Source organism: Mauremys mutica, chromosome 1 (assembly GCF_020497125.1).
Source record: "Mauremys mutica isolate MM-2020 ecotype Southern chromosome 1, ASM2049712v1, whole genome shotgun sequence".
Taxonomy (NCBI): Eukaryota; Metazoa; Chordata; order Testudines; family Geoemydidae; genus Mauremys; species Mauremys mutica.
Window position 1 is genome coordinate 135,892,119 of NC_059072.1, and position 26,560 is coordinate 135,918,678.

General features: G+C 42.3%; 1 protein-coding gene across 1 annotated transcript in view; it reads right to left on the bottom strand.

The window, feature by feature from the left end:
• Positions 1-2,685: 2,685 nt before the first annotated feature.
• The window catches only part of PRMT8 (protein arginine methyltransferase 8), a 104,681-nt gene continuing 80,806 nt past the window's right edge, over positions 2,686-26,560 (bottom strand). Inside the window, exons 7-10 of the mRNA XM_045004386.1 lie at positions 20,547-20,662; positions 13,018-13,168; positions 6,539-6,660; positions 2,686-4,322 (exon numbers count right to left, since the gene is read on the bottom strand). Of these exons, the coding sequence (XP_044860321.1) occupies positions 4,239-4,322; positions 6,539-6,660; positions 13,018-13,168; positions 20,547-20,662 (473 nt within the window). The 3' untranslated portion in view covers positions 2,686-4,238. The remainder of the gene's footprint in view (positions 4,323-6,538; positions 6,661-13,017; positions 13,169-20,546; positions 20,663-26,560) is intronic.

Sequence of the window (26,560 nt, forward strand, 5' to 3'; positions counted from 1 at the left end):
ACCGTCACCCACTCCCTTCACTAGGCTGTCAGTTCCTCTGCCTAGGTCTCTAAGTCTCCCCCGCAAACTCCCCCTGTAAACTCCCAGTGAAACTTCCCTGTTTACAGCTCTGTCAAGTAGAGTAGATCAGTCAAGAAGAGTCTTATTTGCTTAAATGTCTCCCAGTGATCGTTCATCCCCAAACCTTCCTCATAGCACCAATCCTTGAACCAACTATTCATTTCCATTATCTTATTATGCCTTTGCCCAGCTTCTCTAGGCACTGGGCGTATTCTGCAGAAAATCATGTGAGCTTCCACTTCTTTAAGCATCTCACCTGAGCGTAGTCATCCTGGATCCATTCCAATGGGAATCCAGCAGAGCTGTCATTCATCCCAACATACAGCACAATCAGGGGATTTTTGCCCATCCCCATCAGGATCCTCTTTGGCCTCACATCCACATCTTGTGTCCTTGCTCCTGGCGGACAGCAGACTCTGCTGTTCTCTGGACCTGGTCTGGCAACAGGCCTGTTGATTCATTTGAATATGGAGAACCTGATCACCCAGACCTGTCTCTTCCTGACGTTGCTATAAATCTGTTTTTATGTTCTTTCTCGCAGTCCCATCCTCATTTTTTCCTTAGGCTCTGGTCCCTGGCTGTCTCCATTTCTTCCTCTCTCCTGCAGGGGACTGGCTTCTTCTTTTCTTCCTTGCCAACCCATCCTCTGCCTGTTTCTCTTTCTCATTCCCCAGTACAATAAATCTGATACTCAATTCAATTTTACCACTACTTGCTGGTCTCTTCCTCTGCTTTGTCCTTGTGGTCACATTCTTCCATATCTCTTTCCTCTTCTGGCAGTCCTCCCTCCAATCTGTTAGTCATATTCTTCTGTTTATATTAGAAATTTTGAATATAATTGGAATAACAATAATACTGACCTCATAGGACAGGTAAATTAACTGGTGTTTGTAGAGCACAATAAGACCCTCTGATGGAAGATGCCAGAGGCAAGACTCAGTCTTCCAAAGCGATGAGCACTACTTGCAAAGTGCTAGGTGCCCTCAACTTTCTTTTTATTCTTTGAGTTGAGAATGCTCAGCCCTTCCTGGGAGGTTCTCCGCATTCTGAAGAATTGGGCTATAAATGCATGGTACTCTTAATATGCCTTTTTGGGGAAAAGAGCACACCGGTAGCCCAGATCAGTTTAGTGGGATCCTGACCATCACCCTCTAGACATTTGCCATTACTAAATGATAAAATCATTTAAAGGCCTAATCTTGAGGTGTTGGAGTAAATGGGAATTTTGCCATCAACTTAAGCAGGAGCAGTAGCAAGCCTTCCTATCATAGCAATGCTTGAATAGCAACACATTTCACTGCTCTAGCTGAAGGTGTGCTGAAAGGGGAGCATACATCACTTTTTTTAAATTCCATTTTGAGCACTGGTTAATAGCGTGGCTATGATTAAGACTTCCCAGCTATTTCTGTTCCAGTATGTTCTGCCAAATGACAATGTCACATATTCAATGAACGCATAAATTTTTTATCTGTGGATTAAAATGTTGTTAGCAACACCAACAATGTGAATACTAGTCAATTTCAAAAAATGAATGATAAAATAGTTTCAGGTCCAATATCTGCTTGTGAACTCTCCTGTCAATTTTTGTGGTTTTCTTATTTTAAAAAAAGGTTTTGCTTTTGCTTTCTTCTGTTGCTGTCTGAAAACCCACCACAAACAGCATGCGCAAATGACTATACACATAGCCCCAAGTCCTCAAAGGTATTTAGGTGCCTAACTCCCATTGAAATCAAAGGGAGTTAGACCTCTAAACTCCTTTGAGGATCTGGGCCAAGGGGCTGTCAAATGCACAAAGTAAAACAATTTGAGCAAATATTTTCCTGGTCAATTGTAGTCAGCACAGTGGTTACTTGTGAAACAGTAGGTGTATCCCAATATACATTGGAGAAACAGGGACAGATTCTGATCTCTTTCCTCACGTTCAGAAGTACCTGACTCCATCAATAGTCCCACTTAAACAGATAGGACTCTCTGAGGAGTAAGGTTCCATATGCTGGTAGACTCGATAACCAACCTGGGAAAAATAATTGGCCATACCCACATCAGTTCATAGCCCTGGCCTCAGGGCTCTGTTTATTGTCCAACACAAAAAAAGGAAATGTGGAGTGAAAACAAAGTGACAGTCCTGTTGCCAACCCCCTAATCTCTGGAAGTTTAGTAGTCAAAGCCTCCACCCAGGCTACAGGCATTCACAGGGCCTCTCAGGCCCTCACAGTCCTCTGTGGCAGTTACAGGAAATGTTCTTCCAGCTCTGTCCTGGTCCCAAGCTCCCTCATGGGGCTGAAACCCACATCTATATCTCCTAGCTAGGATTCATCAAACCTAATCACCTGATGCTACCCGGATGATTTGGACTCCTCTCCAGAATCAGGCAGGTTGCTTCCCAAACCACTTGGTCCTAAAAGGAGCAGGCCACCCTGTTACAATACAATTCAGGGTGAGTAAAGACATTAGCATCTGGCTCAAAGAAAACAGTAAAAATAGCTTTAAAGGAATCATAATTAACTGCAGAGTGAACAATTTGTTTTACTGCCAAATTACAGTTTAATTTCATTCTACATAGATACCATGTACCATGATCCCAAGACCATAATCTTTAGACCATAAGAAAATGGAAGTACTGTACATTTCTCAGATGAAGTGAAAAACAATAGAAACATGTCTAAAAGGTTAAAAGCAGACAGTCGTTACACTGACAAAACAGGAACCTAAGAAAAGCTTACGGACAAGTTTACACCTTCAGCACTGTTGGCTTTTCACAACTTCTAGCCTGTTTCATTTGCAGCTGATAAAGAAATTCTCAGACAGAAAGCTAGTCAATTTTATCCAGTACATGACAAGAACACCTTTTTTTGTGCCTAATACCTTTGGTGGCTGGAAGACATACAGATGAAGACGATGAGGCAACAATTTAATAAATTACATGTGAGTAAATGCCCAATATTTATATATAATAAAAAAGATACATACATCTCAAGGAATATAAACAGTTAATATTTTAACTATAAGCTGAATATATTTAAAGTAAAATAATAAGTGGAAGGGGAAAAAAGCTACAGACATCTTCATAATACAGAAGCCACAGATTTTTTTAAAATAAACATTATCCCATTTCAGCAAAGGGAATCACTGCACTTTTGAGACTAATATCTGCACTTTAAAGTGTCCTGTCCAACACCACCAAAAAAGTAAACACCAACCCCCTGTTTATTCAGAACTAAAATGATTTTTTAGTAAGATGGTTGCTGAGAGGTAAACTGAGATGTGACGTGGCCAACAAAGCATAACTAATCTACCATTTTAAAAGTTTTGCACTCATCACATTCAAATACTGTATGCCAAATTTAAGAGGGTCTCATGCAAAATCCAGCAATAACAATTCATCACAAAATGTTCCCAAATGATGAAAAGTTAAATTTGTTTTCTAAATAACTGACAGATGTCAATCTGTGAATGGGATAGAAATCAATACTGAAAGTTAGAGATGTCAGTTTTCTAACTGATACTCTAAAATATAGCTGCTGATTTTCTGTTACCTTCTAGCTCACACTATCAATATGTAATATTCCCCAAAGCTACAGTGGAGGGCAATGAATGACAGCTGGAGCATCTGCCTAGCTAGATTAACATCAGAGCCAGTACAGCTAACTTTCTATTGTTGCTTAATGGGAAGAAAAAACTAATCACAAAACAAATTCCTATTATGAAGCAATAGAATCCTTCTGATGTACAACATAGTTTTAGATTTATAATATATTTTATACTGACTATGATCTCAGTAATGCTATCATGACGATGTGTCTCAGTGGTCTTCTGTTTTAAAGTAATCGTCCTAATTGCCTGTAGCATGCAAAGCTTGGAAGAACCAGAAATTCACAGTAAATAGTACAATTTGATTATGCATCTTCTGCCATCCTAAAATTAACCAGAGTATTGAAGACTGTTTGCTTATTTTGCCTATATAATTGACAAAAGTTATGGATCTGTATACTGTACATTCATAGCAGGATCCCATCTCCATGTGGCACCAACAGGAAGGATCAGGTTACCAACTTTCCACCAGAGTACACTTTCTAGGGTCTAATGTAATAGACCTGCAAACAATTGTTTCTAGCTTGAAGTGCAGTGGATCTAGATTTGATGCAATTCTTCTCTCTGTCTCTCAAGAGGTACTTTTGCTAGCGCATTTTGTAGTCATTAGATACAGATGTTTCACACAGCTGTCCTTTAAAATCCAAGTCTACTGTGAAATCCAGGTCACGCTGTAATGAAGATTTAGATGTAACATGTAAGTAAGACTATAAGTAGTTTTGTGTGCAAATTTGATTATTTTTATTCAAGATAAGAAAGAGTGCAGACTCAGATATGCACACAGTGTTCTTTTTACCAATGAAGTATGAGAATAAATGGCCCAACAGCATTCATTGGGTAATTTACAGCAGTGGAAGCTTTGTACATTCTTCTCAGAGGTTTCTTTATAGGCTTGTTGGGAATTTACCAAAATAGCTGTTCTGAAATAACTATTCTAGAACAGTTATAAACCACTATGTGGAGACACTTATTCTGGAATAGGAGTGTTTTCCCCCCAATTTAGCTTAATCCACTTCCAAATGAAATTCCAATTTTCCATCAAAAATAGTTTTGATGGAAAGTATTTTGGCCTGCCCTATCATGTAGTAGCCCAACACCCACTGAAGTCAATGGGAGTCTTTCCAGTCCCTTCACTCTTTTTTGGATTAGGCTATAAGGGTCACATTTTCAGAGTTCAGCATCCACATCTGGGGCCAGATTTTCAAACAAAGCTCAGCTCCCAGTTTAGCACCCAGCTGAGATGGGAGAATTATTAAAGTACTCAGCAGCCAGTAGTTGCCATTGAGACAATCGGAACCTATACACGAGCTGAGTGCATATGAAAATGTGTAACCCCTTACCTAGGTGCCCAACTGGGAGCTGCCATATGTCAGTTCTTTTGAAAATATGGCCCAAAATGTGTAACTGAAGTAATTATGCCTGATCATCCACCACTGAAAGCAATGGGAATTTTATCACTGATTTCAACAGCAGCAGAAACATGGCCTTCCCGCTTATGTTACAAAGTGAGAGCCATAAAACATACAAGATACACTGTACAACTGACTTAACACTGCATTTGGAACCTTTCTTTTTTTTTCCCAATCCTGATTTTTTTGCAATTTTAACAGTGCAACATTAGCATTGTATAAACATAGTTATTTGCATCCAGTTTCAGTGAGGTTGTGAACAGACTTCATAGATTCAAGGGCTGGAAGGGACCTCGCAAGGTCATTGAGTCCAGTCCTCTGCTTTCATGGTAGGACCAAATACTGTCTAGACCATCCCAGATAGACATTTATCTAACCTACTCTTAAATATTTCCAGAGATGGAGATTCCACAACCTCCCTAGGCAATTTATTCCAGTGTTTAACCACCCTGACAGTTAGGAGATTTTTTTTCCTAATGTCCAACCTAAACCTCCCTGGTTGCAGTTTAAGCCCATTGCTTCTTGTTCTATCCTTAGAGGCTAAGGTGAACACATTTTCTCCCTCCTCCTTATGACACCCTTTTAGATACCTGAAAACTGTTATGTCCCCTCTCAGTCTTCTCTTTTCCAAACTAAACAAACCCAGTTCTTTCAGCCTTCCTTCATAGGTCATGTTCTCAAGACCTTTAATCATTCTTGTTGGTCTTCTCTGGACCCTCTCCAATTTCTCCACATCTTTCTTGAAATGCGGTGCCCAGAACTGGACACAATACTTCAGTTGAAGCCTAACCAGCGCAGAGTAGAGCAGAAGAATGACTTCTCATGTCTTGCTCACAACACACCTGTTAATGCATCCCAGAATCATGTTTGCTTTTTTTGCAACAGCATCACACTGACTCATATTTAGCTTGTGGTCCACTATAAACCTTGATCCCTTTCTGCCATACTACTTCCTAGACAGTCTCTTCCCAATCTGTATGTGTGAAACTGATTGTTCCTAAGTGGAGCACTTTGCATTTGTCTTCGTTAAACTTCATCCTGTTTACCTCAGACCATTGAGCATTGGCCTGCTAAAGCCAAGATTGTGAGTTCAACCCTTGAGGGGGTCACTTAGGGATCCAGGGGAAAATCTATACTTGGTCCTACTAGTGAAGGCAGGGGGCTGGACTCAATAACCTTTTAGGGTCCCTTCCAGCTCTATGAGATAGGTAAGACCAAAACAAAAGTCATTAAGCATCTCTGCCAATTCCTGTTACTGTTTCTCCCTCCTCACTGAGCAGTGGGCCTACCATGTCCTTGGTCTTCCTCTTGCTTCTAGTGTATTCTTGTTTCCCTTTATTCCTGTAGCTAGTCTGAGCTCATTGACTTCCTGTGACTGATCATGAGTTCAGATCCTTTAACAGGCTCACTCTATTTACTCTTGTGTATGGTACATCTAGCATTACAGCCACAAGTTAGAACCAATGAAGCCAACCTACCACATTTTTTGCATTTGGTTTCATTGATATACTTCCATAGATTTCTTCACCTCTTCTCACAGTTAGGTAGTCCTCTAAGTAGAAGACAGTTTGCTTCCAGTGGGTATATGGAGCATCAGGGGCTACAAAACAGATGTTGGCATTTATATGAATTAGGCATTTGTGTCTGTTCTATGAATACATTAGACTTTGAAAATATTGGAAAAAATTCTCTTATGGCAGATTTCAACTCAGATAATATAACACTTGTATGGCTCCTACTTACCATAGTGTAATTTCATTGACTTCAATGGACTTACTCCAGATTTACATTGGTGTTAATCAGAAGTGAATTGGACCTCCCTTATAGTGCCTTTTACTTAAAGCTCTCAGAGCACTTACAAGAAAGATAAGTATCATTATACAATTTTCAAGGTGGATTAACTAAGGCATGCAGAGGCTAAGGGCGTATCTTCACTACTGCGCTACATTGGTGCAGCTGCAGTGCATCTGGTGAAAACGCGCTATGCTGATGGGACAACGCTCTCCTGTTGGCTTAATTAGTCCACCTCAACAAGAGGCGAGGGAGGGAGAGTCTGAAATTGTCAACATGTCCTATTTTGACATCTTCTAAATGAAAAATTTTGGTTTCCTGGTTTGAAAAAACTTTTAATTTGAAATTTAAGTTAATTATGTTTAAAAAAAATATGAAAAATGGTTGACCAAAACTTTTGAATTTTGCAACAAAATATTTAAATAGATTGAAACAAAACAAAAAAAATTTGGGTTGTTGCTTTGTGAACATTTTTGAGCTTTTTGACTTTGTCCCAATTTTGGATGGGGAAAAAATGGTCAAATCTTGAATATTTCCCCATGATTAGCAAACCATTTCCAACTAATCTTCAATAGTCTCTAAATTCTCCATGTTCCTAAAAACTATGATGTCTATAAGAATCTACCCAACTAATAATGGCAGGTTGAGGGGTAAAGTGGATAGACTATGAACCAAATTCTCTGCTGGCGTAACATCACTGAAATCAATGGCTCACAGTGTTTTTGGGAGATGTATAAGATACTGAATTGGCAAGAGAGAGCCAGTCACTACCTTAACCCCTTTGGGCCAATCCTCAGCTGGCATAAACTGAGATGGCTGCACTGAAGTCAATGTTGATTTACACCAGCTGAGGATCTAGCCCATTATCCTTTGGCTAGCTGTTCTTTTGCTTTTGCTTTCTCTGTTTTAGATTGAGTTCTTTGGAGCAGGGACGGTGTCTTCCTTTATATTAGTTCAGCAAACAGCATAGAGTGTGTGCTACCAGAAATGGGCAAACCAACAACAATAAACAAATAATTCTCCTTGAGAATCATTCCCTATAATTTCTTACTTGCAAAAGAAGTGAAGGCTCAACCCTGCAAAAGTATTTGAATTAACTGAATCTGGGGTTTCCTCTTCTTAGGATTTCAGATATTTAGCTGATCTTTTAAATGTGAAAGTATGCCCTGAATTTGTCTGCACTTCTCTATCAGTCTCAAGGCCTGAGCCTCTTCTAGGCTATAATTAGTTTACAGCCTGATATTTTTTTCAAAAGTCTCAGTACTGTTCATTGCATTTGGGAGTGGACTAAATAGGTTAGAAATCATCATGAAGACAGCAGCAGGATATAAAGCCGGATTTTGCTCTCACGCGTCCCACTTTAATGTTTAGCTTTTGTTCTAATTTTCTGAGCAAAATTCAATTTTTCAAAGCAAAAGAGAGCTATGATGGGGGTAATCCTGACTGGGGTAACCCTCTCTCCTGTTCCCAGAGGAGTTTACACTGAATGACTACATGCAGATATGTGATCCAAAGCTTATCTGTTACAGGGTATCCTTTAAGATGATTCAATATCTCAATCATTTTGATTTATTAATTTCACACACACATCCCTATACCGGAAACCCACTGACCACTATACTTACCTACATGCCTCCAGCTTCCACCCAGGACACACCACACGATCCATTGTCTACAGCCAAGCTCTAAGATACAACCGTATTTGCTCCCATCCCTCAGACAGAGATAAACACCTACAAGATCTCTATCAAGCATTCTTAAAACTACAATACCCACCTGCTGAAGTGAAAAACCAGATTGACAGAGCCAGAAGAGTACCCAGAAGCCACCTACTACAGGACAGGCCCAACAAAGAAAATAACAGAACGCCACTAGCCATCACCTACAGCCCACAACTAAAACCTCTCCAGCGCATCATCAAAGATCTACAACCTATCCTTAAAGATGATCCCTCACTCTCACAGATCTTGGGAGACAGGCCAGTCCTCGCTTATAGACAGCCTCCCAACCTGAAGCAAATACTCACCAGCAACCGCACACCATAAACACTAACCCAGGAACCTATCCTTGCAACAAAGCCCAATGCCAGCTTTGTCCACATCTATTCAAGTGACACCATCATAGGACCTAATCACATCAGCCACGCCATCAGGGGCTCGTTCACCTGCACATCTACCAATGTGATATATGCCATCATGTGCCAGCAATCATAGAATCATAGATCATTAGGGTTGGAAAGGTCCTCAGGAGATCATCTAGTCCAACCCCCTGCTCAAAGCAGGACCAATCCCCAAATGGCCCCCTCAAGGATTGAACTCACAACCCTGGGTTTAGCAGGCCAATGCTCAAACCACTGAGCTATCCCTCCCCCCTCTGCCATGTACATTGGCCAAACCGGACAGTCTCTACACAAAAGAATAAATGGACACAAATCTGACATCAGGAATCATAACATTCAAAAACCAGTGGGAGAACACTTCAACCTCTCTAACCACTCAGTGACAGACTTGAAGGTGGCAATTTTGCAACAAAAAAACTTCAAAAACAGACTCCAAAGAGAGACTGCTGAACTTGAATTAATATGCAAATTAGACACAATTAACTCAGGCCTAAACAGAGACTGGGAATGATTGGGTCATTACACTAATTGAATCTATTTCCCTATATTAAGTTCTCCTCACACCTTCTATGGGTCATCTTAATTATCACTTCAAAAGTTTTTTTTCTCCTGCTGATAGCTCATCTCCATTGATTAGACTCTTCCTGTTGGTATGCATACTTCCACCTTTTCATGTTCTCTGTATGTATAAACATCTCCTGTCTGTGTGTTCCATTCTATGCATCCGAAGAAGTGAGCTGTAGCTCACGAAAGCTCATGCTGAAATAAATTTGTTAGTCTCTAAGGTGCCACAAGTACTCCTATTCATAACTCTGATATCCTTGTACCACACAACTTGATGATTTCTATGAACACATTCCTTACTAGGACAACTATCTGGGTTCTTGGGCAAGTCACTTAACAGAGTCTCTGTGACTCAGTTTCCTATCTATAAACTTGGGGGATTAATACTTCCTTTTTCTCACTCTTTGTTTCTCTTGTCTATTTACATTGTCAAATTTTGCAGCAGAGACTTGTCTTTTACTCCCAATCACAGTAGTAACTACAGACCCCAGTAAGGCTGTGTCTACACTGCCCCACCGTTCAGACTACAGGGGTGTGAACAGCAGTGCACACCAAAGTGCTGCACTATAACTCCCCCCTCTGGACACTGCAGTTGCAAACTAAAAGGTTCCTACTTCGCATTACTGTAGTCCTCTTTGAAGAGGACTATATTAATGTGAACTAAGAACCTTTTAGTTCACACATGTAGTGTCCACATGGGAGTTACAGCGCTGCACTTTGGTGTGCACTGCTATTCACACCCTCATAGGCTGAACTGCAGGGCACTGTAGACAAGCCTTGAGATGTCTATATAACACCTAGTACACTGGGGCCCTGATCTCAAGTTGTGGCCCCTAGGCACTAAAATAACCGATTCCATGACTCTGTTCAGATATGGTACCATTTTAAGACCCATCTCTTCCTCCCAGTCATTAGCCTCATGGCTAATAAAATAATCAAATCTTATGTGAAAAACATTCTAACTTCCTCCATCATTATATCTATTTTAATCTCTCACTTCCATGGAACTAAAATACTGCTTCTTCCGATTAGCTCTCATGTCCCACGGATCTCTCTCTTCTCACATATTACAACGTAAATCCAGAGTAAATGAAGTCAATGGAGCTACACTGGTATGAGAGGAGAATCAGATCCAGAGAATAAATGACCAACCAAAGGATGGGAGCAAAGATCATGGATGAGGAGGAATGTAAGGTGAAAATCTACATTAACAAAAGGCTGGTATATGGCGCTAAATGCCCTTTTGCTGCTCCTTACTTTTCTTAGATTATCTACAGATGCTGCCTCTCTGAAATACTGTGCTTGTAAATGTGTTTTTTATGCATTGTAATCAAGAGGTCTGATTCTGCTGTCACACTGGTTTTACCTAGTATAATTCCATTGATTTCAATCCAATCACTCCTTATTTACCTCGGTATGAGAGGAGAAGGGCCAATGGCTCTGTGGAAGTGTGAAAGATGATCTTCCAAAGTAAATGAGTCATATAAACCATAGCAATATTTTTCACACGTATTTTTAACACAATAAAAAATCTTTTTAAGACTTGTATGTGATACTGTATTTAAGACACATACCCCAAAGCCATTCCACTGAAAGCTGAAAACACCAGAAAATGCCAGAAGGGCTATTTAGAAAAAGAAAACAGAATGTTTTTCTCTGGTAAATGAGTCTTCATGTTTATTGGCGAGCCTGGGTCAATAAGACCAGACAGAGAGATGAGAGACACTTAAGAATTCAGCAGTCTTTTTGCATGTCTATCAGTTGGTTCATAGCAGCCTGCTTCTCTCTTTCTGCTAAGAAGAGTCAATTTAAATTGCTGTCTGCTGGAGACAGTGATATGTGTTCAGTGTGCTCTTCATAGTAAAAATGCAACAGTCTGTGACAAGCCAAATTGAGTTTCTTCCAGTATTATTATCATGCATTCACTGAGATCACATTAACATAATCAAACTCATGAGATGATGAGAAAGATGCTGAGACCTGGTCTGCTCACAGATTTTGTACCAGTATCAAAATTTTGCTTAGGGGTGCGATTTTTTTTAATTATTATTATTTAGATGAACTGGTTATACCACCACAACCCCGAGGGTGGTTGTAATTATACCAGTAAAAATGTGCCTTATATCAGGAGAGCTTATTTCCCTTCTCTGATGGGAATATGCCACTATATGCACCTTTATACTTTTTGGCCCAAGAGCCTCATCTGGGAATAGAAATTGTATGGCGGGCCATGAATGCTCACAAAATCGGAGTTCAGGTGCAGGAGGGATGACCCAGGAGAGATGCACTGTGGGGAAAGAGTGCAGGGGGTTCAAATCATCCCTAATGTTCCTTAGAGAAGATTGACGTAATTTGACCGTCTGTTCTCCCTGAGCTGAAGAGAGTGGTGTGTCTGAATAGATGGAGGCATGTAGTCATTGATGTTCAGATCTATCAGGCAAATATCAGCCTATTCACCCATTTTAAAAAAGTATAATAATGATGTGCCAAATACCTAAATGAGGCTAATAGGTGTAATTCTGTTGACGTCCGTGGTTCTCTGCCAATGTACACCAATTGAGGGGCTGGACCAGTGTCTCTAATACAAATTTCACACACACACACACTCCATTATCATTGGGCCACATTTTAATTTGCACTAAGGTCCCTTTGTTCTGCTCTGGTTATAAATTACATTTATATTAGGGACGTTGAAAAAATTATGTCAACTATTTTTTGACAGAAAATTGGCTTTTTGACTAAACAATTTTTACAAGTGTCTGATTTTTTTATTGTAATTAAAAAAATAAATAACTAAAGAGCAAAAAAAAATTTCAGTTGAAAACTAAAATATTTTGATTTGGGTATGCCACTGAGGTGCCTCATGGGAGTCGTAGTTCAGTAGCTTCATGTAGCTATCCTCCACTATGGTTCAGGCTATGCAGCCAGACTTCATTTTCCTGGGATGCCACACCGTCTGTGTGAAACCCTGGTGCATCATGGGAGATGTAGTCAGACCTGAGAATTCACATTATAGAGGAGAATGGGTGCATGAGGCACTCAAACTACAACTCCCATGAGACACCACATTGGCATTTTGGAATCAAATTCAACTTTTCAACATATTTTGCTTTTTGATTTTTCACTGAAAAGTCAAAATTTTCTGGTGGGGTGGCATTTTCTGTCAAAATCTAAGTTACAGCCACTTTAAGGCCTGCCACAGCTGAATAATGGTGTTTCAGTGCAAATGACAATCTGGTCCAATGATATTTTGGTATCCTGTCCCTTTAAATACAGTCAGTCAATTATTTGTTTTTCTTTTTTAAAAACGAGTTATACTGGCTAGGGCAAGACTGTGAACGCCTTACTCACTTTGGCGAGTAGTTGTTCACAAGAATAGAGCTACTCCAGTAAGTATCTGTTCATCAATGTGAATAAAGGATTCACATTCTCGCCTTCAGGATTATCACACAATGGAGCTGTGGCAGTAGGGAGATAGTGTACCTGTTGAAAATCCCATTTTCTTGTGGCACTTTGTAAATTCGATATTAAAATAGGTGACCAAGGCATGAATGTAATCGTTGCGCTGAATTTGGAGGCAGAACGCAGATGTAAATGCCAGTTCTTCAGTCTTCACTGTATAAATATCCACTTCCTGCATTGAGGAAAAAGAATAAGCCATTTACATAACAGAAAACTGTATGTCTTGACTTGTCTTGACTAGCCTAGGTGAGCAGATCTGTTTTACATGTTGAGTGATGTATTTAAACATTTTATTTATTGCTTAGCAATGTAGGCTACTAGCAGCCCATTGCTCTGTAAGAAATCAGTGGCATGTTTGAGAAGAATAGCATCCATGAAATCAGCAAATGACCTGGAAGGGGGATCTTACAACCAGGCAGCCAGCCAATTAACTCACTAGCTCAGCAGAGAACAATGGAGAGGTCAACCAGTGAAAGGAAATTTGCCCTGGGGGGTTGCAGTAGTTAGAAACAAGGTAAGAAAATATGCTTTGAAATATAGAGGAAAAGTAGAAGAGGGAGCCTTTAGGGCCCAATTGTGAGACCCTTACTCTCATGTAATTATTACTCAGCATGAGGAAGGGTGGCAGAATTGGACCCTTAATAACCAGCAGAGGACAGTTAATATTACTGTAGGAGTGGGCATAAGCCTTAGGGGTTGGAAAGAAATCAGACTTTGGACTTTAAAAAAGGAGGCAGGGCCATGAAAGCTGGCAGCAGAGACAGCAAGAAAATTAAGCCATAACACATCTGTTTACCTGGGTCAGGCCTGAGAGGAGATGGAAGGAGTTTTCATCACTTGTAAGAACTGCACACAGATATATAGCTGAGTGAATAATGCAGAAAATATTCCATGAATATTCATTTGAATTTTTAAATTTATTTGCTTCAGCCATGTCTGGGCACATTGTAATGGACAACCCAGCATTGGCAGGGATGTGAGTAAGATGAGTAGACTTTGCTACCTCTAATTTCTACTTGGCAACATGGTTAAATTTGTTGATATCTAAGGCCTCTTCTGTGAATTTTGATTCGTAAGGGCATCTTTTTTCACTCTTGGATCCTCTTCACAGAAGGGAATATGCATTAGCTGTATGGAGCTAAATAAACAGAACCTGCAAAGTAGGTGACATGGGTCCACTTCCCCCGATCATGCTTTCTGACCTTGTATCAAAGAATGGATTCCAAATATTAGGCAGAGGACTTTTTTAGACCACAGAAGAAAATTATGTAAGTCTTAATATGGCTTGAATGTGGCATTCAACAATAAAGATACTGTCTCCAAGACAGTGTGCTTATGTTGATGCTCAAATCAGATCTCACGCTTCAGGGCATAAGCTGATTGCCTCAGGAATCGGGATGAATTCTCCCCACACATGTACAGCATTGCACAGTTGGTTGGGATGGTGTATTATGCATGTTCATTGTTTTCCTCAGAGGCATCAAATACTGGATACTGTGAGAGGCAGTATACAAGGCTTGGTATACCATTGTGGTCATATCTGATGGTATGGGATATCCTATATTTCAAATGGTGAATTTTAATTATATCCCTGTAAATACATCTGCCTTCACTTCCTCTTTTGTGGGTGGCCAGGCACAACTATTTGGTAATGAGTCCAATACACCATATATTATACTCTTCATATCAAAAGGAGGAAAATCAATTTCAACATTAAAATAAAGAAAAAGACAAACAGTTCATGCATTCTGAGACATAAAGTTTGCTCTACACTACTGAAGTCTGAAAAGGAAACATATGGGCTAGATTCTCTTCTCCATTACATCAGTGTAAACCTGGAGTAATTGGATTGACTGAAGCGGAATCACTCCAGATTTATATCAGTATAATGGAGATCAGAATCTTGCACATTTATATAGAATACAATTCTATATTTTGTCAAGAACCTGAAATAATATAGGAGAGGCACAGTAAGACAAACACAGACAGACTCAGCTATTAGTCAGAAATGGATTTCTTTGCATTGACCACACAATTCATAGGTTTTTCCAAGACGATGAAAACATAGGGTAAGATGGCCTGCATCTTTAACAACAGAGCTCTAGTTTTGGCTTAATATATTGGAGATATTGTTCAGGAACAGTTCAACCATATGAAAAATGTATTCTGCTTCCAAGGTCATTGAGTATCTGCCATGTGGAGACACTGACTTATCTGTCACATGTTTATAAGTGGTATAAATGAAAGCTGCCTGACTGCTTTAAAGTGCAGTACTTCTCTGAAAAGTGATTCTGCATAAAAGGCATTGCAGAGGTTCTGCGTTTATTGTCTCTTAATACCTTTCCAAATATGATTAATCTGCAAGTAAAAACATTTTTTTAACTGCCATCCTTGCAAACCCACCTGCAATGTCCTTCTCCCTCATTATCACCGGTATTGATGGCTTTCACCCAAAAAGAAGTAGCTATTCTGGATGCCTCCATTTTTGAGTGTCTGACCTGAGACATCTTTAAGGGTCTGATTTGCAAAGAGTGGTGAGCACCTGCTCTGTATAAATCAGACCCCTAAAAAGGGTCTCCAGTTGGCAACCCAAAAACTTAGGCACAAATTAGGCACCCAAAACAACTAATCACTTTTCAAAATCTTGGCCAAAGATTCTGCAAGTCAAATTGAGCCTTCAGTGACAACTGCAGTTCCATTGTCTTCAGTGGATTTGCACAGATGTAACTGACTGGAACTTAGCATACATTTTTTGTTATTGTTGAAAGACTAAAATCCAGCTCCCCCTCTCTGAGCTGCATTGGCTCTGCAGGGTGAAGCAGAATCAAAAGCAATAAAAAAAATTATTTTGTCAGCAAAGTTAGTAAAAATGTCTCTGGAAATCTATAGGAAACAAAAATACTGGTAAGAAGGTGCCATTTTTAGTCATTTTTCAGAGCAGAACCATACTTTAATTTGCCATGCAGAGTAGGAGATTAAAAACATTTTTGGTATTGATTAATTTGTACAATTTTATACTGACTCAATCCCTGTTCTTAACCTCCATTTAAGCTGCCACACATTCCTATACTAGATGTGTGTTCTGCTTCTCAGTCAAAATCCCAGGTGGCTGAATGCTAATTTTGCATAAAATTAGATGGAAAAGTCATGCTCCTCCACATTTCTCTCTAAATTATGCGAAAATTGGGCATAACTGAGCGCAGGGCTGGTCCAAATAGAGCCCTTAATTGTAATAAAGTGTTAAGTTGAGAAATAGTAAGACTGATAAACACAGCAGCTAACTACCTAGGACCAGATTGAGTCTGGGGGCCTGTGGAGAAGCACAGAGGGGAATATGGGCATAAGGAACCTCCCCTGCTATGTGTCCCACTCAGTTCTTGTAGTCAGGAGGGTGGAAGATTTGGTTTGTGCCACAAGTGGCACTAGTCACCTCAAGGGGGTGAGAATAATTAGAAGGGAAGGAGTGGGAATCACACTCCCCACTTTCAGCCCTTGACCGTTTGGGTGGCTGTGGAGAGGAAAGAAGAAGAGTCTGAGGGTGCTTTGTGCAGCTGCCTCAGTGCTCTGTTAACCCTGCCTCCATGCTGGCCTCCCAAATAAGCTCAATAACAGGAAGTGGCTGCAGTTGTAGTCTCATGCCAGCAGGGCCCTCAGCAGTGTCATCCTGCTGGGCAGGCAAGAGCCTGCAGCTATGGCTCCTTTCCTACCTGGGGCCCTCCCGCACCAGCTCTGCAGGAGAGAAAAGGCCTGGCCAGGGAAAGAGGGTGCAGCACTGGCTGGTAGCAGTTTCTCCTTTCACTTCTACCTCCCACTGCCAGTGCTTCTATGTCCTGGGAAATTTCCCAAAACCTGGGAATTTGTGAGTAAAATGTTTTGAGAAATTTCCCAGGATATAGAAGCACTGTAAAAATCTTTATTTGGGGATTTTTCACCAGTTTTGGGAAATTTTTAGCGCTAGGTTGGGAAAAGTTGGCATCATGATATAGAAGCACTGGCTAAACCCTGCTGAATGCATGATGCCTGCTGCTCAGAAGGCATGGTCCTCATGACAGATGCAAGTTGGTGGACTCTTTCAGAGGAAGATGTTATATAAGGAAGAAGCATTTGTAATGTTAGGTGAATGCAGAGTTTATTGCACTTTACATTTTGAAAATAAGCAGTTACATTTAAGACCACACTAGAAAAGTTCACAGAAGGGGTGTTCACTTTCTTTCTAAGGGCTTGTCTTCACTGCAGTGTTGACTCAATGTATAACTTAAGTGGTGCCCATAGCTCTACTCCTGTGCATGCACATAGATCTCTAGCTCAAACTAAGTGGTGCTTTAAACTCAAGCTAGTAGGCCTGTCTGGGGATGTAGGTTGAAGTCTGAGAGCTGCTGAAATCGAGTTAGTAATACAGTGGGGACTCACCTACCCTATGCTGCTAATCCAAACGCTCTGGGCAGCTAACTGGAGAGGCATTGACTGCAGTGTAGAAAATTCTAGCTAACATTGGTATGAAAAACCTTACAACAACAGGTTTGTTGCTACTTCTTACTCACTCCAGTACTAGCTTGCATAGCACAAACTTGAATAGGAGGAAATTTAAGACCAGGAACTCAGTCTGTCTTTCTATACCCTGTTGATTTCAATGAGTTTTTGTTAAAGGTTTTAGATTTGGGCCAACAAACACGCAGCTCTCACATTACGTGGTACCAGGGAAATCAAGCTATTCAACCACCTGTTCTTGTACTATGTACAGGGCCGGCTCTTGGCACTAGCAAAGCAAGCAGGTGCTTGGGGCGGCACATTTGCAGAGGCAGCAGGGATCCAGCATGGGAGCTGAGAACCAACAGGGGGCCCTGGGAGCTGTAGTTCCTTGGTTAGTTCCCTGCCTATAGAGCCAGCCCCGGAACAGGGAAAGAACTACATTTCCCAGCATTCCCTTGGCAGCGATCAACAGGAAAGGGAGGGGGAAGGAGTGAGGTACCTGAGACCTCATGCTGCAGCTTGCTGTGAATGGAGAGCTCACTGCTAGAGCGGGGTGGAACTGTGAACGAGGGAACAAGTGTGCCCAAGGAGTAGAAGGCTTTGGCCCAGATCTCCCCTTCAGAAGACAGCCCCAGACTGGATTAGGGATACTGGTGTGACCTCACCTTGCAGCCCCCAAAGAAAGAATTGGGTGGACTAAATGGACAGTGCCCCTCTATATCTGAAGCCTAGCAAGGAAGAAACGTGGATCCCACTAGAATTTAAAATGAAAAGTAAGGGAGGGGAGGCTCTACTAGAGGAGCTGGGCAGCTTTAGATACAGTACCAGGCAGGTAGGAGGATTTCCACTTCTGAGCCATGGAAGCAGAAACTGACTTTTCCTTTCCAGATTTAGCTAATATTCAGAAAGGGAATCTAGCACCTGCCTTCCAGATTTGAACACCTCAAAATTCAGGAGTGCTCAAGCTCAATTTGGGCAGCTGTTACTTCATTTCTCCCAAATCAAATATACTGATCCACTGTAACTTGATGTAGAAAAAGTAGGATAAAATTGAGCAAGAAATGCTTCCCAGTGGTTATTGGGACTGGAATTGCTATTTTCAACAGCCATTGCCTTTTTTAAAAAAAAGTTTTATTTGTTTAAAAGGAAGACAGTGATATTGCATTGGCAAATTCCCCATAGAAACAAAAAGTGGAACAAAAGAGTAATAAAGGCACCTCAACTTTTCCTCATTTACATAGGACAGTCTTATAATATGCATCCAGATATCCTCCAATCACACAAGCTGAAAATTGTTCCACTTTACTGCAGTTCTGTAACCATATGGGAACCAATCCTGTCTGTGTTCTGTGCACATCCAAAATTCCTGCTGAATGACCCGCCCTGGGAACGAGTTACCAGTGACCGAGGGCTGGGGCGGCAGGAGGGTGCGGGGGGGAGCCCAAGGCTGGGGTGGGGGGCAACTAACATTTTTTTTGCTTGGGGTGGCAAAAAACCTAAAGCCGGCCCTGACTATGTAGCCATCATTTGTTTAGTTCATTTAAAGTTCATTTTAGAGCTATATTCCATTTTAACTATCATGTGTGCAGTAGTCTATTTAGCTAACTGTTTCCCGTGTGCTATGATTTTAAATAACTAAGGCCTGTGCTCTCTACAAAGACAGACAGCTCTCTCATGTTCAACTGAGTGCAGATACAGCATGCACACGCTGTGTTCTCGCATAGAGCTTTTACTTTTGTTCTTTCCTGTTTTCATAATCTGAAATATTATTCAGTACTTTGCCTCTTGCCAGCCAGAGATACAGATAACAATAGGGAAAGTGAAATTGGCTCATGCAAACTGTTACTAACGCAAGCAGAATTTATTCATTCAAGTAACCCTATTGAACTCCCTGAGACTATTCAGGGGAATAAGGACTATAAGGATTAGCCCTAAAAGGGGGGAATTTGGGAACTTCTATGCCGTGTGTTATACAGAAGGTCTGACTATATGATCACAGAGGCCCTTTCTAGCCTAAGGGCATCTCTTCACTAGCAGCAGCGCTTTAATGTGGCTGTGTATTCTGTGGCACCAGTGCTGAGAGAGAGCTCTCCCAGCGCTATAAAAAAACCACCTCCATGAGGGGAATAGCTACCAGGGCTGGGAGCGCAGCGCTGGTGCACTGTCTATATGGCCACTTTACAGCACTGAAACTTGCAGCTCTCAGGGGGGTATTTTTTCACACCCCCGAGTGAGAAAGTTGCAGTGCTGTAAAGTGGCAGTGTAGACAAGGCCTTAGAATCTATGAACTACCGTGGATTCCCAACTTGGGGTTGTGAACAGTCATCAGGGGGTTGTGACCACCCTACCCTTCACATATTACTAAATAGGAGCTGAGTCACAGTTATATCCAAGCTAAACAGAAGAAGAGTGCTGGGAGGTTCCAGTATGAAAAAGAGTGAGAACTTGGCTACAGAAATCATGTTGACAATTTAAGGCCAAAAGTGGGTCTCATACACTGGGGTAAAACTGGAGTTATTCCAGTAGAGTTAATATCATCTGGTACCATAGTCTTTTTATTGTAACTAGAATCCATTTAACACCTCTCCCCAGTAGCTTTCCATCTCAAATTTGCAATATCTGTTCGCAGGGAAGAAGAATAATTAAAATACATATCGAAATATGTACAGTGTCTCCATTTGCCCAGTACTTGCACTGATTCCCCACCCCTCAAAAAAAAAAGATTTATTTTTAATTTGTGAGCATTTAAAGGTATGTTTGGAGATCCATTTATAGCAGCAGCCAGATGAGCACAAAATCCCACTCTCAGGTGACATCTTCCAATTTGGGTAGTACCATATGTGACCAAGGTATTAGTATTCATGTTTAGCTGAGCTGATGACACTCGACATGTGCAACATGCATATACTAGATATTATGAAAACTAAGATTATTTTCCCTCTTAATTTTATCACACTCCATACTGATGGTATCTGCAGCTTGTTAGTAGCCGCAAAAGACAGTGTTAAAGAAAAAATAATGCATCTCCAAAGAATGCCACAGTAAGTGTAAGCATTTAAGTACATTTGGAATTACCAGACCTTAATTAAACACGCATTGGTCACCACTTGCTTTGGATCTACTATGTCGACCAGGGGCTCCTTCATGGCAACATCTCTAATACAGGTCATGTCGAAGCCATACACATTCTCCCACCCTGTCAATGCAAATGGATGTGTCAAAGGTGAGAAGTAATATAAAATAAATAAATAAATATTTTGCACTTTGCTTAGCTGCTTCTGTTCCAGAATCTCAAAGCATTTCACAACCAATTAGTTAACTTTCACAGCACCCCTGTTGAATAGGTAAGTGGCAAAATCTCCATTTTGCAGAGAAGGCACAGGAAGATCAAGGCCCACAATTTTAAAAGTGGCCTCTTGTTTTGGGTTCCCCAATAACTAAGACACCCAAGATCAGTGGACACTTTTAAAAACGTAGGCATTTAAATGAGTTGCCAAAAATCACACAGCAAGTCAGCCAAATTGTTGTGAATAGAACTCAAAAACCCTGGATCCTTGTCCCTTGCTCTGTCTTCTAGATAACATTTAATCTCGGAGGCCCTGATCCTGCAGAAACATGAGTAGCCCCTATCGCAAGGGTGGCCAACCTGAGCCTGAGAAGGCGCCAGTATTTAACAATGTACATTGCCAAAGAGCCACAGTAATAAATCGGCAGCCCCCCATCAGGTCCCCCACTCTGGTCCCAGAGTCTCCCACCCACTAGCAGCCCCCCCAGTCAGCACCTTCCCTCTCCGCACCTCCCAATCAGCTGTTTCATGGCATGCAGGAGGCGCTGGGGGTAGGGGGGGGAGGGAGAGGAGTGAGGGCACTGCAGGCTTGGGGGAGGGTGAAGCAAGGGATGGAGTGGGGGCAGGGCCTGTGGCAGAGCCAGGGGTTGAGCAGTGAGCACCCCCGGGCATGCTGGAAAGTCAGTGACTATAGCTTCAGCGCTAGAGTCGGTGCCTATACAAGAAGCCACATATTAACTTCTGAAGAGCCGCATGTGGCTCTGGAGTCACAGGTTAGCCACCCCTGCCCTATCTTGTCAGTGGACTAGTCATGAGAGTAAAGTTATGCATATCTTTAAGTGTTTGGAGGATCAAGACCTTAATGCAAGTACATCATGACAGATTGCCTTCTAAAAAGCTTGCAAGCTGAGTTGAGCTCACTGGGTATTTGAACTGTTCTGATGACTGTACCAGTAAGTGCCTTTTATCTTGCTGAGTTTCTTTCTTTGAACAAATGATCCCCTAGGGGGAAAGTACATTGGCTCTGCTCTTATGGTTGACATTTCTTTGTGAAAAAATACAAAGAACTGTTACATTTTTGGATTTGTTTTTTAAAACCAAAATCATATTACACTCTCCTGAACCAGATGAGTCAAATTCCATTAAACCACACTGCCCTGTTAAAAGTCTAAACTGAAAGTTACAAAAGTCATGTGGGCTGCAGTGTGTGCTGAGTAGAAGAATGGCTGGAAAAGCACTTTGAGCATTTAAAAATATTATGCATGAGAACAAGCAAGGTAAATTGACAAACCATGGTAGGGAGCAGATTTGCAAAAGCTTCTCCTCTCAGAGCACAGCAGTTGAGTTCTTGGAATTCCCAGCAGGGTCAGAATTGGCAGCAACAGTAAAAGGTCAGTGAGTAGGATTCTAAATTGCAACATATTTGGCAAAGATACATTCTTTGGTAATGGTGTCTTTTGATGGGGTTGTCAACTTGCCCACATTTGGGAGGTGGAGTGACCAAGGGCGGCTCTAGACATTTCGCCGCCCCAAGCAGGGTGGCGTGCTGCGGGAGGTCCACCAGAGCCGCCTGCCGCCCTAACAGCGACTGGCAGAGCGCCCCCCGCGGCATGCCGCCCCAAGCACGTACTTGGCGTGCTGGGGCCTGGAGCCACCCCTGGGAGTGACTCCTGAAAATCTTTTTTTCTTTTTCCACCCTCTTGTTGCGATTTCTATCCTTACTCACCCAATATTGGTGTGTTTTCTGACAGCCCCAGCTCCTTGAGTCATGTTACTATAGGAGAATCTCAGCTTTCATTTTAAGTGCCAAGTTTATAGCCCTCATGGTTCCATAAAAAAAGCTGGAAAATATGAACCCTGAAGGATCACAGATCAGAAAGCAAATACCCCCACTCCCCCCAAAAATAATTATTTTTAAACCAATTTCGAGATTTGGGGCAGGGGAATGATTTCTGAGCACCTTCTGAAGCATCCATCACTGCATTTGGCATGTGAGAGACTCTGGTTCCCATCCCAAGAAGCACAAAGTAATGGGGAGAAACCAGGGACGGCTCTAGGATTTGCAGTGCCCCAAGCAGGGCGGCACACCACGGGGGGCACTCTGGCGGTCGCCGGTCCTGTGGCTCTGGTGGACCTCCTGCAGACGTGCCTGCGGAGGGTCCGCTGGTCCCGCAGTTCTAGTGGACCTCCCGCAGGCATGCCTGCGGATGCTCCACCGGAGCCGCGGGACCAGCGGACCCTCCGCAGGCATGCCTGCGGGAGGTCCACCGGAGCCACCTGCCGCCCTCTCGCGGGACGCCACCCCAAGCGCGCGCTTGACGCGCTGGGGTCTGGAGCCGACCCTGGGAGAAACAAAAGTGAAGCGAGACTAGGGAGGAGTTAGAAATGTAGAGGAGAGAGAATAATGCAGTGGGAGAAGAGATTTGGACAGAAAGGAGTAAAGAAGACAAAGAAAAAAATTGATAGTATAAATAGGGAAGAAAGGTGATATCAGAAAAGAAAGGAAGGAAGGAATATAGGCTGGGGGGGCGGGAGAACCAGACATATTTAAAAGGGATGAAAAATCTTACAGACCAATAAATCAGGGAAAAACAGGGATACTGGATATGCCTTAAGAAAAGATATCAAGATATAGAAGGGAAAGTAGGAAACAGGATGGAAAGAGGGGGCAAAAAAGTGAGAGAGTCCTTTTTTGGGTGACAGGAAGCAGGTTTTGTTATTTTACATGAAGTGTCCCATGATTTTATGGGATTTTGTCTGCTTCTGCAACCAAAAAAATCTGAAAATATTCCTGGCTTTGGACAAGGAGGAGATGACAATCCGCTTTGGATATTGTAGATCTGTATTTCTCAACCAGGGTTATGCATAGGGTGACCAGGTGTCCGGTTTCCGACCAGAACACCCAGTTGACAAGGGATCCTGGTGTCTCCGGTCAACACGGCTGACCGGGCTTTTGACTGTCCGGTTAGCAGCGCTGTGCAGTGGGGCTGACGGGCTCCCTGCTAGCCTCCGCGCCGCTCGGCTCCTGGAAAGCAGCCACCATGTCCGGCTCCTAGGCTTAGGGGTGGCCGGAGGGGTCTGTGTACTGCCTCGCCCGCAGGCGCAGCTCCCATTGGCTGGGGCAGGGCAGGGGCCGAACTAGCATGACTCAAGAACGCTCAGCAGGTGGCTGTTGAGAGGTCATGGTGCAGGCCTCTTCCACTGCTGCCAGCCCACTTCTCCTCCTTGCGCTCCTCCTGTGGCTGGGCTCGAGCTGCAGCATGTGCCCTGTCGCGAACCGTGGTCGGTCGCCCCATCGCCAGCACCCAGGAGATCGAGGTATGTATCCCCATCTCCAAGTGGTGGGAATGGGGCTGCACCTCTGCATCCCCCACACTGCATCTCTCTCCCCTGTCCCATCCCATCCTGCCCTGCCTCCCTCCCCTACCCATCCTAGCCCTGTACCCCTTACAACACTCTCCCACCCATCTCTCCACCTCCTAGAACCGCCCCCATGTCCCTCACCGCCCACAGCCCTGCACCTCATTCACCTCCATACACTGCTGCACTCCCATTATGTCTCTATACACTCCTGTGACCTCCACATCCTCCTGCACCTGTAACCTTCTGCCTCCCTCTGCATCATAATCAGAGAGAGAAAATAAAAAGGTAATAAAACCAGACAATAAAACTCAGACAGCAGCCCGGGGCCCAGGCAGAGCAGAGCCCCCTCAGTGCCAGGCGGCCAGCCTCTGGTCCCTTCGCTCTGGGGCTCAACCTTCACGCCGGGCACAGCAGCACTGCAGCCCCCTGGGCAAGGGGCCCGCGGGCATGGGAAGTCTCCTGCAGCTAGGGTGATCAAGTGACTGTGGGAGGGGCATGGAGTGAGCTGGAGGCGGGGCCTTGGGAACGGGCAGGGCAGGGAGTTGGGCAGGGGGCAGGGCAAGGGTGTTTGGTTTTCTGGAATTAGAAAGTTGGCAACCCTAGGTATGTGTACCCCTGAGGGTACATAGAGGTCTTCCAGGGAGTACATCAACTCATCTAGATATTTGCCTAATTGTAAAGCAGGCTACATAAAAAGCATTAGCAAAGTCAGTACAACGTTTCATACAGTGACTTGTTTATACTGCTCTATATGCTATACACTGAAATGTAAATACAATGTTTATATTCCAATTGATTTATTTTATAATTATGTGGTAAAAATGATAAAGTGAGCAATGTTTCAGTAGTAGAGTGCTGTGACACTTTTGTATTTCTATGTCTGATTTTGTAAGCAAGTAGTTTTTAAGTGAGGTGAAACTTGGGGTATGCAAAACAAATCAGACTCCAGAAAGGGGTACAGTAGTCTGGAAAGGTTGAGAGCCAGTGCTATAGATTAGTGGTTCTCAAAGCCAGTCCGCTGCTTGTTCAGGGAAAGCCCCTGGTGGGCCAGGCCAGTTTGTTTACCTGCCGTGTCCACATGTTCGGCTGATCGCAGCTACCACTGGCAGCGGGAAGCGGCACGTGCTGAGGGATGTGCTGGCCGCTGCTTCCCACAGTCCCCATTAGCCTGGAGCAGTGAACTGCGGCCAGTGGGAGCCGTGATCGGCCGAACCTGCAGATGCGGCAGGTAAACAAACCATTCCGGCCCACCAGGGGGTTTCCCTGAACAAGCGGTGGACCGGCTTTGAGAACCACTGCTATAGATGACCCTTGTAATGGGCCCAATCCTGAATCCAGTTTGTGGTGCTAATGAGTCCCATTGAGCTCAGTGGAAGAACAAGGCCCGCCCCAAGACTGCACTTCAGTCAGAAAAATCAAGACTTTTTTTTTTTTTTTTGAAAGCTGTCAGGTTGTAAGACTGGGATGAAGTCAATAAGGGGGAGTTGTGTGTGTGCATCTGACTGGTAATTGAGCCCACTAGTTCTTTTCCAAGCTCCTATATACCACATGGCCCAATAAGTAGAGCTGGTTGGAAATTTTCCCATGGAAACTTCTTTTTGCCAGAAAAGGTCTTTACAGCCAAAACAAAAATTTCTGTGAAAATTTTTTAGTAAATGTTCATGCAGTTTTTTTAAAACCTTATTAAAAACTTTTGTTTTGGTGGGGGGAAAAGTCAACTCACTCTTGCCTTTTTAATTCTCTACCCTATTTTTATTCCCCAGTGGTAATTTTTTTTAAGTAAAATTATGTTTTTCTCCATCAAAATGAAATGAAAAATTATGTTTAGAAACTTTTTTCATAAATAAATTCTCAGAAAATTTTGGACAAATTAAATACTTTTTTCAATAATGTGAAATATATATATTTTTACCAGCTCTATCAATAAGCTTTCACACATACAGTGGTTGCCACTTGTAAAAATGTTAAGTTCCTTTGCAAACTGTTAACGTTACAGTTGTACTTACTGTGCTGAGAATAGGGAAATATATTTGCTTTCCACAACGAACGCTCTGTATAACTTTTCATGAGTGATGTACTCAGATACTTGGATGCTAATATCTAAACTGCATTGTTAAATCTATTTACCTTAATTTGGGTTGTTGCTGATTATGCACTGTATGTATCTTCTGACTTTTAAAAACCAACTTTGTATTTGTGGATAATCTAAGCACTATACCCAGATGTACAGACACTCTTTTCTTAACCTGTGTATTTATTATATAATTTTTTAACATGAGCTTTAATAAAAATTATAAATTTCACCTGAGTGCTGCCTCTAGGCTACCACGACACTGCATACCTCTAGGCAGTCAAAAGTGTAGATTTTTATGGTAATTGCTCTAGATAGCACAATGGAGTGATGCAGTTTTAAAAAAAATCCCAGACTCTAAAATCCAGGAAGTT